The sequence below is a fragment of the Tiliqua scincoides genome, chromosome 8 (genome assembly GCF_035046505.1).
Source record: "Tiliqua scincoides isolate rTilSci1 chromosome 8, rTilSci1.hap2, whole genome shotgun sequence".
Classification (NCBI taxonomy): Eukaryota; Metazoa; Chordata; class Lepidosauria; order Squamata; family Scincidae; genus Tiliqua; species Tiliqua scincoides.
This window is the reverse complement of record NC_089828.1, coordinates 31,770,438-31,782,207: the sequence shown is the minus strand read 5'-3', so window position 1 is coordinate 31,782,207 and position 11,770 is coordinate 31,770,438. Positions and strand designations below refer to the sequence as shown.

The following is an 11,770-nucleotide window of genomic DNA, read 5'->3' as shown; positions in this document are numbered from 1 at the left end:
CATCCCAGCAGAGCTGTAACCTCGCGCGTACTTTTTACATCATCACGCTTGAGGGAACTAAAACTACGCTTCCCAGCAGGCCTTTCGCCAGGAGAAAGCCTTCCGAATGTTTGTGGAGCTTCTGATTGGTCTTCCGCAGGCAAAGGGGGAGGAGCGAGCGAGGAAGTTCCCGGCAAGCTGTGCGCGGGAGGCTGGGGATTGAGGCAGGGAAGCGGGGACGTGTCAGGGCCGAGGGGGGTAGGATGGCGGCGGCGGCCACGGCGGGGCAGGGCGAGGCTGACGAGCTGTTCGACGTGCGGAATAATTTCTACATCGGGGCCTTCCAGGCGGCCATTAACGAGGCGCAGCGCGTCAAGGTGAGCCGGAGCCCCGTTCTGTGGGCGTCCTTTGCAGCAGCGACTGCGGTGGGTGGGGGAGGCAGAGCCTCCCCCGGAGCCCATCATAAAGCACCACCGCTGTGTGAGGCACCCACATGCTTGTGGTAGGTGGTGAGGCAGAGCCTCCCCTGGAGTCCTTCGAGAAGCATATGCTTGCAGTGGGTGGTGAGGCAGAGCCTCCAACTGGAGTCCTTCAAGAAGCACCGCCATTGTGTGAGGCTCCCAAGTATCCACACCCCTCATGCTCTGCAGCACATAGTGGAACATACTGGCACACGGTGGACTGACTCCTCCAGGGATGTGCAGTAAAGAAGAAGCATACTATGTGGGTAGTTTCAGGATATGCAGTGGGTGGGGAGGCAGGTGAGGCGGAGCCTTTCCCCAGAGTCCATCATAAAGCACCACTGCTGTGTGAAGCACCCACATGCTTGCGGTGGGTGGTGAGGCAGGTGAGGCAGAGCTTCCCCTGAAGTCCTTCGAGAAGCACTGCCACTGTGTGAGGCTCCTAAGCATCCACACACTCTGCAGTGCATAGTGGAACATCCTGGCACACGGTGGACTGACTCCTCCAGGGACGCGCAGTGAAGAAGAAGCATACTACATGGGGAGTTTCAGGATATGCAGTGGGTGAGGAGGCAGGTGAGGCAGAGCCTCCCACCTGAGTCCTTTAAGAAACGCCACCGCCATGTAAGCCCCCCAAGCAGAGCATGTGGGTGCTTGGGTGCCTCACACAGCAGCAGTGCTTTTCGAAGGACTCCAGTAGGAGGCTCTACCTCACCTTCCCCCCCCCCCACCACAAGCACATGGGTTGTGGGTGCTTGGGCTCCTCACATGGCGGCAGTGTGTTTTGAAGGACTCCAGTGGGGGGGGGGCTCTACCTCACCTGCCTCCCCACCCACCACACATCCCTCCTTTGCAGCTGACAACATGGGAGTTGGAGAGGAGAACTTCACTACAGGAAGATGTGGAAGTGGTGTGGCCTCCCGTATATAAGGCTCAGGGGAGACTGTGCCTGTTGAATCTTTGCCTGCCCTGGGGCCTTGTCCTCGCCCTGCTTTTCCCTGTGATTTTAGGAAAGGCTGTGAGACATTTTTCTTTCCCTGACACCTCTCCTCCTTGAGACCACGTCTACTTGCTCTACAGCAGGAGCTCTGCCCCAAAAGATTTCCAAATCTCCCTGAGAGAGTTTTAATGTCACTTTTTTTCAGAATGTAGAAGCTCAGCAGATGCCTCCCTCTGCCCTGAGAAGGATCCAGTGTTTGTGAGGGGCCCTGAGTACGCCAGAACCCAGGTCAATCAGACAGGTAGTAGATCTGGGCTCCCAGTTGAACTGGCTTATGTGGCCAAGGTTTGCTGGGCGGTTAGACCGGGCCTTTGCCCAGACTGGGAACTCAGATCTCCCTGCCAGGATCTGGGCTGCCATTGCAACTGCCCTCTGGAGCCCTCTCTTCCAGGCAGATAGACCTGGGCTCCCATTTTGACTCGACTCATCAGACACCTTACCTAGTGGATGTTCCCCTTTTGCCTGACTTTGCTCCCCATCCAAGGGAGTTCCCTTCCCCACTAGTGTGACCGTTTTGCGGGGGGGGCCCCCCGCACGCATGGCCCCCCCTTGGATCTGCTCCTTCCTACCCCAGACTTCTATGAGAGGAAATCCTACACCTGTTGAATTTCTGCCTGCTAGACAACCTTTTGTTCTAATGAAGGCCTTTTTCTCCTTCCAGAAGTCAACCTTGCTTAGCTTCTTTTCTTTTTGGAGTGGTGCAAACATGCTGTTATTTCAAAATACTGCAATCAAGGGAACTGTGGCAACAGTCTCATTGTTTCCGTTCTTTCTAGCCATCCAGTCCTGAAAAAGAGGTGGAGAGAGATATCTTCCTGTATCGTGCTTACATCGCCCAGGTGAGACTGATGGATTGGTATGAGAAAATATACCTGCTTCCAGGGTTGTCTGATTTTCCTAAAACTTTAATATGTGTTTATGGTTTTGCTTCTGAACTCTTGTTTTATATCAGGGGTGCCCAAACCCCGGCCCTGGGGCCACTTGCGGCCCTTGAGGACTCCCAAAGCGGCCCTCAGGGAGCCCCCAGTCTCCAATGAGCCTCTGGCCCTCCAGAGGCTTGCTGGGACCTGCACTGGCCTGACACAACTGCTCTTAACATGAGGGCGACTGTTTGACCTCTCGTGTGAGCTGTGGTATGAGGACTCCTTCCACTGCTTGCTGTTTCATGTCTGTGATGCAGCAGCAAAGGAAAGGCCAGCCTTGCTTTGTGCAAGTATTTTTTTTCCCTGGCCCCCATCACAGTGTCAGAGAGATGATGTGGCCCTCCTGCCAAAAACTTTGGACACCCCTGTTTTATATCAACAGTCCAGATATTAGTAGACCTCTCTAATGGAAAGGGCTGTGATATCTTCTGTGTTCTGTCTTGATTAACTCATTAATTGCTAATATTGACACACAGATATGAGATCTCTTTTTTGCTCTTCCTTTTGGGCAGCGGAAATATGGTGTAGTACTGGATGAAATCAAGCCTAGTGCATGTCCAGAACTCCAGGCTGTGCGGATGTTTGCAGAGTATCTTTCCACTGAGAACCAGAGGTGAGCCTGGCATGGATTGCTACAGCCTCATTCCCATAAAAGGCAAATCTTTTATTCTGGGAGGTTCAGGAACTGTTGCCTCCTGCAGCAAACCGTAACTTAAAATCTGCTCAGAAATGCAGCATAAAATAGGGAATAAGTTGTTGGGTATGATGATCTAGTTTGGCCCAAAGTGTCATCTAGCAGGGGTCTTATGAAGAATAAATTGAACCTCAGTGTTCTAAATCAGTGTACCTTGGAATGCCAGGCACTGGCAGAGGGAACTGCGGGCAAGGGCAGTTCCTTCATGCTCTACTGATAAGCTTCTCAGAGGCATCTGTTTGGCCATGGTAGGAAACAGGATGCTGAGCTTTTAGCCTGGTGCAGCAGGGCTCCTCTTATGTTCCTTCCCCCCCTCCCCCGTAAAGGGATGCAATTGTGGCTGAACTGGATAAGAAGATGGCCAAAAGTGTGGACATCACCAACACAACTTTCCTTCTCATGGCGGCTTCAGTCTACTTTCACGATCAGAATCCAGATGCAGCCCTGCGTACGCTGCACCAGGGGGAGAGTTTGGAATGGTGAGTGGATTTTACATCCTTGTTGCATGCATGTTTCCTAGCTTATATATAATCAACAAACTACTTGCAACAGTTGCTGGATTGATGCTGGCACCATCATCGGATTAGCTGTGGAATATCAGCTGTCTCCCATAAAGCAGTTCAGTTCTCTTTACCTTTTCTATCTAATAGAACTTCCAGAAACCTCAAGAGCTTGGTGCAGGTAACTATTTCCAAATGAACCTACCTTGACTGCAGGCCCACTCAAAATCACTGTGGGGAAGTAGGGTGGGAAATCTTGCACCATTTCTGGAAAATGCTCAGTCTCTACCTTTGACCAGTCTTCATAGGAAAAGAGATTCGAAAGTCTGTTATCATTGCTGGCACTTGCTACTTGCTATCTCTGACCTTAGCTATTGTTATGGTTCCCCATGGTTATGGTTCATCATGGCAGCAGTAAATAGGCTGCTTGTGAGCCCTACAGAGCCTTCTACCCACCCATTGTGAAACTAATGGAGTTGGAAGACTGGGGACAATGCAGGCCCTGCATCCTAGTAGCAAGGAGGCCCGTCTTCTGTTGAGTCCCATCCTGAGGCAAGAAGCGACTGTGGTGGGTAGAACAAGTTAACAATGAGTGTGATGAACTCCGAGCTTTTATTGGACAGTATCTGAAAGAGAAAAACGTGAACGGCATTGCCAGTCATCTCATCCCAGCAGACTCTTGTACCTTTGCAAGGTGTATGACTGCTGGCAGAGTAGCGGGTATCAGTGAGGTCTGGGCTGCACAGTTAGCTCACTGTCTGTCACGGAGTTTTCAAAGAACCAGTGGCCTGTGTGGGACATGTAGGGCCAATCACAGAGGACCAATTGGGATCATGTTGGTCACTCCTGCCAGCATACTGTGGGTTTCTCTAGTAGTTTCCATAGCTGGACATGTGGAGTGTCCTATGACCTCTTCCTTGTTGGATAGCAAAGAAAAATGCAGAAGGTTGCAAGGAATAGACAGCCTCAGTGATGAATCAGGATGCTCACAGTGTTTGTGGGTGAGCCACCTGAGTGCACATTCATTAGTGCCCTGTCATGAGAGAGAGGGCAATCCCTGAGGAAAATCCCTTTTCCTCCCCCATGTGGAGTTGCTGTGTAGCGGTATGCTGAATGACTTGTTCACGTGGGCTATAATCCTGGAAAGCCAAAGGAGACACAACTAAAGACTGTGCAGCTGAATGAACACTATACTCTGCTGTTGCTCTCATTTCCTGCAGCATGGCCATGACCATCCAGATTCTCCTGAAACTTGACCGCTTGGACTTGTCCCGGTAAGTTCTCCTTCCCCAGCTCTTCTTTCCACAGGTGGTGGCGTTCCACATCCAGCCATATGTGCATCATCTTGTAGCTCACAGCGTTGTCAGCGCTCATGACAGGCGACTCTGCTTCCTTTAGTCTGTATCACACAGTGCCTGGCATCTGCTTTGAGCAGTGGCATAGCTATGCCATCTGCCACCAAGGGCAAAAAGTTTTTTATTCCCCCCTTCTGGTTTTCATGAAAACTGGAAGTGCATTTGTAAGGCCTCCCACAGGCCTTATAAGGCCTTCCGAGGCTTGGGGGAGGTCAAGGACAGCCTTCCCAAACCTCTGAAAGGCTCCGCCTGGCAACCCCCAGGCATGAAGTCTGAGGCATTTGCCCCCCTGACCTCCCCTCCTTAGCAACACCACTGGCTTTGATCATGTGGTTCTTTTTCCTAAAGCAGGAAAAAAGATTTTAGTTCAAAAGAAAACACCCTGAGCCCTCAGTTTAACAGGCTTTGGAAATGAGACATTTTCTGCTAGTCTTAAATTTTGCACATGCACATCTCCACTGAATTCAGCGCATTTGAATTTAACAGACTTTTGGCATTTACAGACACCCCTTCCTCCCCATTAGTCAATTAAATCAAGGGTTCACTATCTGAGCATAGGAAAAATAGCACTAACAAACAAGGACTGAATAATAATTCATTAAAATATTACAGAACTAGTGATGGGTGTTAATGGGGGGAAGGGAAAGAATAAGTGGATTGTGGTAATTGTAAGAAACTGGACATCTGCACACTTGTATGTTGCAACGACTTTGGGAAGCACACAAGGCTTAGAGCCTTGTTGCTTGATGGAGTGCAAGGAGCAAAAGCACTCTGAGGGTTGAGGGAAGGAACTGGAGCAGCAAGGGGTCAGAGAGGCAGAAAAGAGGAGATGGCGATGCAGAATGAACATGGAGACAGGTTTGAAATGTAGATGCAGGGAGGAAGCTGGAAGAGATTGAGAGATCCTTGCCTAACCTCCTCTAAGCATTTTATTGACTCTCAAAATCATGAAGCAATACAGTGCAGTACTGAGAGTTATTAAAGGTTAAAGATAACACTAGCTGGCTTTAGCTAACCACAACACGTTCCTAGATCTGATTGCTTCCTTATCTCTAATGCTAGCTCATCTTGTTTCTAAGTAAAAGGCAGTGAACAAGGTCGGGCAGAATTTGTTCTGACCAAAGCAGGTGTGCCTGCGGTTGCCAAGTTCACTAAAACCAAAACGTGCTTCTGCACTGATTACTACACTTGTACCTCAGAGGTAAAAAGCTCACTTTGCTATAAGATTTTAAAAGGGGCCCAGTTTGCTACTTGCATCATCATTCAGAACTGAGTTGCTTGCTTGCTGAATTGATCAAATATTGTATTGGCAACCTTCAGTCTCGAAAGACTATGGTATCGCGCTCTGAAAGGTGGTTCTGGCACAGCGTCTAGTGTGGATGAAAAGGCCAATCCGGGAGTGACAATCCCTTCCACACCGGGAGCAAGTGCAGTCTGTCCCTGGTCTGTCTCCCTGGCTATGGGCCTTCCTTCTTTGCCTCTTAGCCTCAGACTGTTGGCAAAGTGTCTCTTCAAACTGGGAAAGGCCATGCTGCACAGCCTGCCTCCAAGCGGGCCGCTCAGAGGCCAGGGTTTCCCACTTGTTGAGGTCCAATCCTAAGGCCTTCAGATCCCTCTTGCAGATGTCCTTGTATCGCAGCTGTGGTCTACCTGTAGGGCGCTTTCCTTGCACGAGTTCTCCATAGAGGAGATCCTTTGGGATCCGGCCATCATCCATTCTCACGACATGACCAAGCCAACGCAGGCGTCTCTGTTTCAGCAGTGAATACATGCTAGGGATTCCAGCACGTTCCAGGACTGTGTTGTTTGGAACTTTGTCCTGCCAGGTGATGCCGAGGATGCGTCGGAGGCAGCGCATGTGGAAAGCGCTCAGTTTCCTCTCCTGTTGTGAGCGAAGAGTCCATGACTCGCTGCAGTACAGAAGTGTACTCAGGACGCAAGCTCTGTAGACCTGGATCTTGGTATGTTCCGTCAGCTTCTTGTTGGACCAGACTCTCTTTGTGAGTCTGGAAAACGTGGTAGCTGCTTTACCGATGCGCTTGTTTAGCTCGGTATCGAGAAAATGTGTGTCGGAGATCGTTGAGCCAAGGTACACAAAGTCATGGACAACCTCCAGTTCATGTTCAGAGATTGTAATGCAGGGAGGTGAGGCCACATCCTGAACCATGACCTGTGTTTTCTTCAGGCTGATTGTCAGTCCAAAATCTTGGCAGGCCTTGCTAAAACGATCCATGAGCTGCTGGAGATCTTTGGCAGAGTGGGTAGTGACAGCTGCATCGTCGGCAAAGAGGAAGTCACGCAGACATTTCAGCTGGACTTTGGATTTTGCTCTCAGTCTGGAGAGGTTGAAGAGCTTTCCGTCTGATCTGGTCCGGAGATAGATGCCTTCTGTTGCAGTTCCAAAGGCCTGCTTCAGCAGGACAGCGAAGAAAATCCCAAACAAGGTTGGTGCAAGAACACAGCCCTGCTTCACTCCGCTTTGGATGTCAAAAGGGTCTGATGTGGAGCCATCGAAGACCACAGTGCCCTTCATGTCCTTGTGGAAAGATCTGATGATGCTGAGGAGCCTGGGTGGACATCCAATCTTGGGGAGAATCTTGAAGAGGCCGTCTCTGCTGACCAGGTCGAAAGCCTTTGTGAGATCTATGAAGGCTATAAAGAGTGGCTGTCGTTGTTCCCTGCATTTCTCCTGCAGTTGTCTAAGGGAGAATACCATATCAGTGGTGGACCTGTTGGCTCGGAATCCACACTGCGATTCTGGATAGACGCTCTCTGCAAGTACCTGGAGCCTCTTTAGTACAACTCGGGCAAACAGCTTTCCTACAACGCTAAGGAGAGAGATGCCGCGGTAGTTGTTGCAGTCACCCCTGTCACCTTTGTTCTTGTACAGCGTGATGATGTTTGCATCCCTCATGTCTTGAGGTACTCCACCTTCTCTCCAGCAGAGACAGAGGATTTCATGCAGCTTAGTGACGATGATCTCTTTGCAGCATTTTAGGACTTCAGCAGGAATGCTGTCTTTTCCAGGTGCCTTGCCAAAGGCAAGGGAGTCCAGGGCCACGTGAAGTTCTTCTAGGGTTGGTTCACTGTCAAGCTCTTCCAGCACAGGCAGGCACTCAATGTTGTTCAGTGCTTCTTCGGTGACTACATTTTCTCTGGAATATAGCTCAGAGTAGTGCTGCACCCAGCGTTCCATCTGCTGCGCCCGATCCTGGATGACCTCGCCTGTGGCAGACTTCAGAGGGGCAATTTTCTTCTGTGTTGGACCTAGGGCCTGCTTGATACCATCATACATCCCCTTGATGTTGCCCGTGTCAGCTGCTATCTGTATTTCGGAACAGAGCTGGAGCCAGTAGTCGTTAGCACATCTCCTGGCAGTCTGTTGGACTTTGCTGCGAGCAGTTCGGAGGACCTGCAGGTTGCGCTCACTGGGACAGGCCTTGTATGCTGCTTGAGCTCTCCTCTTTTCCTCAATGACTGGTGTCAACTCCTCAGAGTGGGCTTCAAACCAGTCTGCCGCCTTGTTGGTCTTCTTGCCGAATATGGACAAGGCGGTGTTGTAAACGGTATTCTTGAAATGTTCCCATCTGTTGGATGCGTTTGCGTCGGCCGGGCCTGGAAGAGATTCCTCAAGCGCTTGTGCAAATTCCTCCACTTTTCTCTGATCCCGGGTCTTGCTGGTATCAATGCGAGGTCTTCCTTCCTTTTTCGTGTGATACAGTCGCTTTGTTTGCAGTTTCACTCTGCTGCACACCAGGGAGTGGTCAGTGTCGCAGGCAGCACCATGATAACTGCGTGTGATCTTGATGCTGGGAAGGCTGGAGCGTCTGGTGAGGATCAGGTCGAGCTGGTGCCAGTGCTTTGATCTTGGATGTCTCCAAGAGACTCTATGTTGGGGCTTTGTGTTGAAGAATGTGTTGCTGACACAGAGACCGTGATGACAGCAAAACTCTAGCAGGCGTTGGCCATTTTCGTTCATCCTCCCAGTGCCAAACTGACCTAAGCAAGTGGGCCATGAACTGTTATCAGCACCAACTCTAGCATTGAAATCGCCGAGGATGAACAATGGCTCTTTTACAGGGATTTTCTTGACAGTGGTGGCCAGGTCATCATAGAATTTGTCTTTGGCTTCTGCTGGAGACGACAGAGTCGGTGCATAAGCACTGATGAGAGTGATAGGTCCTGCTGATGACTGGAGCTGCAGGGACAAAATTCTTTCACTTCCCACAGTAGGTGGGATGATGGATTTCAGCAGGGTATTTCTGACCGCAAAGCCAACACCATGTTCCCTGGTTTCGTTTGGTGGTTTTCCCTGCCAGAAAAATGAGAAATTTCTCTCCTTGACAGATCCGGAATCTGGCAGCCTAGTCTCTTGAAGGGCGACGATGTCCATCTGCAGTCTGCTCAGCTCCATGTCGATGACAGCTGTTTTGCGTGCGTCATCTATTTCTTGCAGGTCATCAGAGAAGCCAGGTGTCATTGTCCTAACGTTCCAGGTGCCCAGCTTCAGGGCAGTAGTTTTCTGTTTTCTGTTGCATGGTGCAGAGTTGTCGATCCGCTTGTCGGTTTTCACCCTAAACCCCACGCACCCCATGAGGTTAACGGACCGTGGCGAGGCAACACCTTACTGGCTGGGGACTGCCCAGCTTAAGGCGGGCGGTAGCTGCCCAATGAGATGCAATGATCTCTCCCACCGTCGGAAGCAGCCCCTGGCGTCATGCTCTACGCCAATCGAGCAAAGACTTATAACCGGTAAACTGCTGCTTCCCGTGTTGTGCCGACGCCGTATGGCGAAGTTGGAGTGTCCTCTCCAGTGCGCGAAGCCTGGGTAAAGAAGGTATGGAGGATAGGCTGTTACCCATGCAGCAAATCCCCCCTCTCCACGTCGCTGGAATGGTCCAATGGAAAGGCAGAAGCCAATACGGTTGGTTCCAGCGGCGTCGCAGGAGTTGCCAGAACGTGACTGTGTTCAGCCATGAACTGCCTAAGGGACTCCGGCTCCTGATTTTGCCTCGAGGTTGACTCCTGAAGCCTTTTCCAGAACTGGATGTAGCCACAAGGCAGTGGAGGTTTGAGGTCAGAGTTTCCTTCTCTTAGATGAGCTGCCTTCCTAGGCTGACGAGTCCCATCTACCCGGTGGCTGTTTAGTCGCCTCTTACGACAAGTACAGCCAAACTGAGGGCCTATTCTTAGCCCCCAGCCCCCAGGGGTTTGATCAAATATAGTTGACACCTAATCATAAATCTTTTCTGTCCATTTTTGGTTGGTGATTTTCCACAGCATGGCAGTATAAACGAGGGTGTTGCATCCGAGGATATGTGAAGGGGCTGGGGTGAACTTTAACAAGCATGAATTTTGAGATCAACTTTGGGGTTATTTGGGATTTACCAGCTGCTTTTTTCACTTACTGCTCTTTTGCTTTTCCCTTCAGCAAGGAACTGAAGAAGATGCAGGAGCAAGATGAGGATGCCACCCTGACCCAGCTGGCAACTGCCTGGCTGAACCTTGCTCTGGTGGGTGCCGTTTTTGGCAATTTCATGCTTGTGGGTAAAGGCAGATGTAGCATATTGAAAACATAGTTGAACCAGTTGAAGGACTGAGGTCTGATACAAGGATATCATTTTCTGTGGCAAAGGTTGCTTTGAAAAAACCAGTTCACTCTGAACTGTGGGGGGAAAACCAGCTACAGAGGGCACCTATTACTCAGCTGGCCTTCTTCTGCCTGCCCCCTCCTTCCCACAATCCCCAGAGTAATTTTCTTTCCTTCTTTTATAAAGTCCACAAGCTTACAAGCAAGTAGGAAGGCACCAGCCCTCAGGGCCCATGAGGAGGGGGTAAAGGGGGTAATTTGTACCCAGGCCCAGGTTCAGAAAGGGGGCCCAGGAGCCAAAGGAGGGGACCCAGAAATTTCCTGGGATCTGACATTTTCTGATCACACTTGAACTCGCTAATTACTTGGGATGGTGGGTGTGCAGTGGCAGCTGCTGCCACAAGTCATATATGCCAGGCTCAGGAATGCATACATGACACTCCTTTACAGTGTCAAATCTGGGGGGGGGGGGGGGGAGAAACTGGCCTGCTGTAGTACCTCTTTGGCTTATGGATCCACTTACCATAAAGGAGTGTATAAGGAGCTCGGGGACACAGCTGTGGGACTACAGCTGCTGCAGAAGTAAGTTTTAGTCCCCATAGGACACTTTCCATTCTAGTGTGAGCCTCAATACTATGATGCTAATTTTCTGCAATGATTTTCTATATTTAAAAGATCTTAGAGACTTAGGAGTGTTTTTGGTTTTCCATATTATTGTATTCAGCTGCCAACACTGTGCAGGAGAGTAGACCTGGGCTCTGCATTGGGAAGCCCAGTAGATTTGGGCTCCATAGACATTTCTGGTATTGCCAACCTTGCCCTGCCCTGTTTTGCTTCCTCCCCACCCCTGTTCTGCCTACCTTCTCATCACCTTTCCCTGCTCCCACCCCTTTGGGAAGAAAATTTGTATCCCCTTATAAAGTTCCTCTTGGAGACCCTGCCAGAACTCCCGTTTCCCCAGTGACCCCAGGATTCAAAAGTAGACTGCCTCTGAACATGGAGGTTCCATTAACAAGAGCCCTGCTGGTTCAGAGTAGTGTCCCTCTAGTCCAGCATTCCTTTTCCCAACAACAGCCAGCCAGATTTGACAGTATTTGCTCAGTTGACTAAATCTTTTTTGTGGCCAGTCAGATGTTGCAGGCTAAGTTTGGCACTCTCTTTTTAAGTGTGCCCCCTCTCCCCTCCCAGACACATGGGTACATGTGCAGCAAAGTTTATCTGATTCTTCTTTTGGTGTTTAGGGTGGGGAGAAGCTGCAGGATGCCTAT

The 11,770-nt window shown here is 50.3% G+C and overlaps 2 protein-coding genes across 2 annotated transcripts in view; one reads left to right on the top strand and one right to left on the bottom strand.

Annotated features, from left to right (window-relative positions):
* The window catches only part of UPF1 (UPF1 RNA helicase and ATPase), a 106,968-nt gene that overhangs the window by 13,620 nt on the left and 81,578 nt on the right, over positions 1 to 11,770 (bottom strand). The gene's annotated exons all lie outside the window — the stretch shown is intronic.
* Positions 187 to 11,770, top strand: part of COPE (COPI coat complex subunit epsilon) — a 15,964-nt gene continuing 4,380 nt past the window's right edge. The window contains exons 1-7 of the mRNA XM_066635309.1: positions 187 to 356; positions 2,217 to 2,279; positions 2,876 to 2,976; positions 3,384 to 3,536; positions 4,778 to 4,831; positions 10,344 to 10,425; positions 11,744 to 11,770. The exon at positions 11,744 to 11,770 is cut by the window's right edge and continues 129 nt beyond it. Coding sequence (XP_066491406.1) covers positions 243 to 356; positions 2,217 to 2,279; positions 2,876 to 2,976; positions 3,384 to 3,536; positions 4,778 to 4,831; positions 10,344 to 10,425; positions 11,744 to 11,770 — 594 coding nt within the window. The 5' untranslated portion in view covers positions 187 to 242. The remainder of the gene's footprint in view (positions 357 to 2,216; positions 2,280 to 2,875; positions 2,977 to 3,383; positions 3,537 to 4,777; positions 4,832 to 10,343; positions 10,426 to 11,743) is intronic.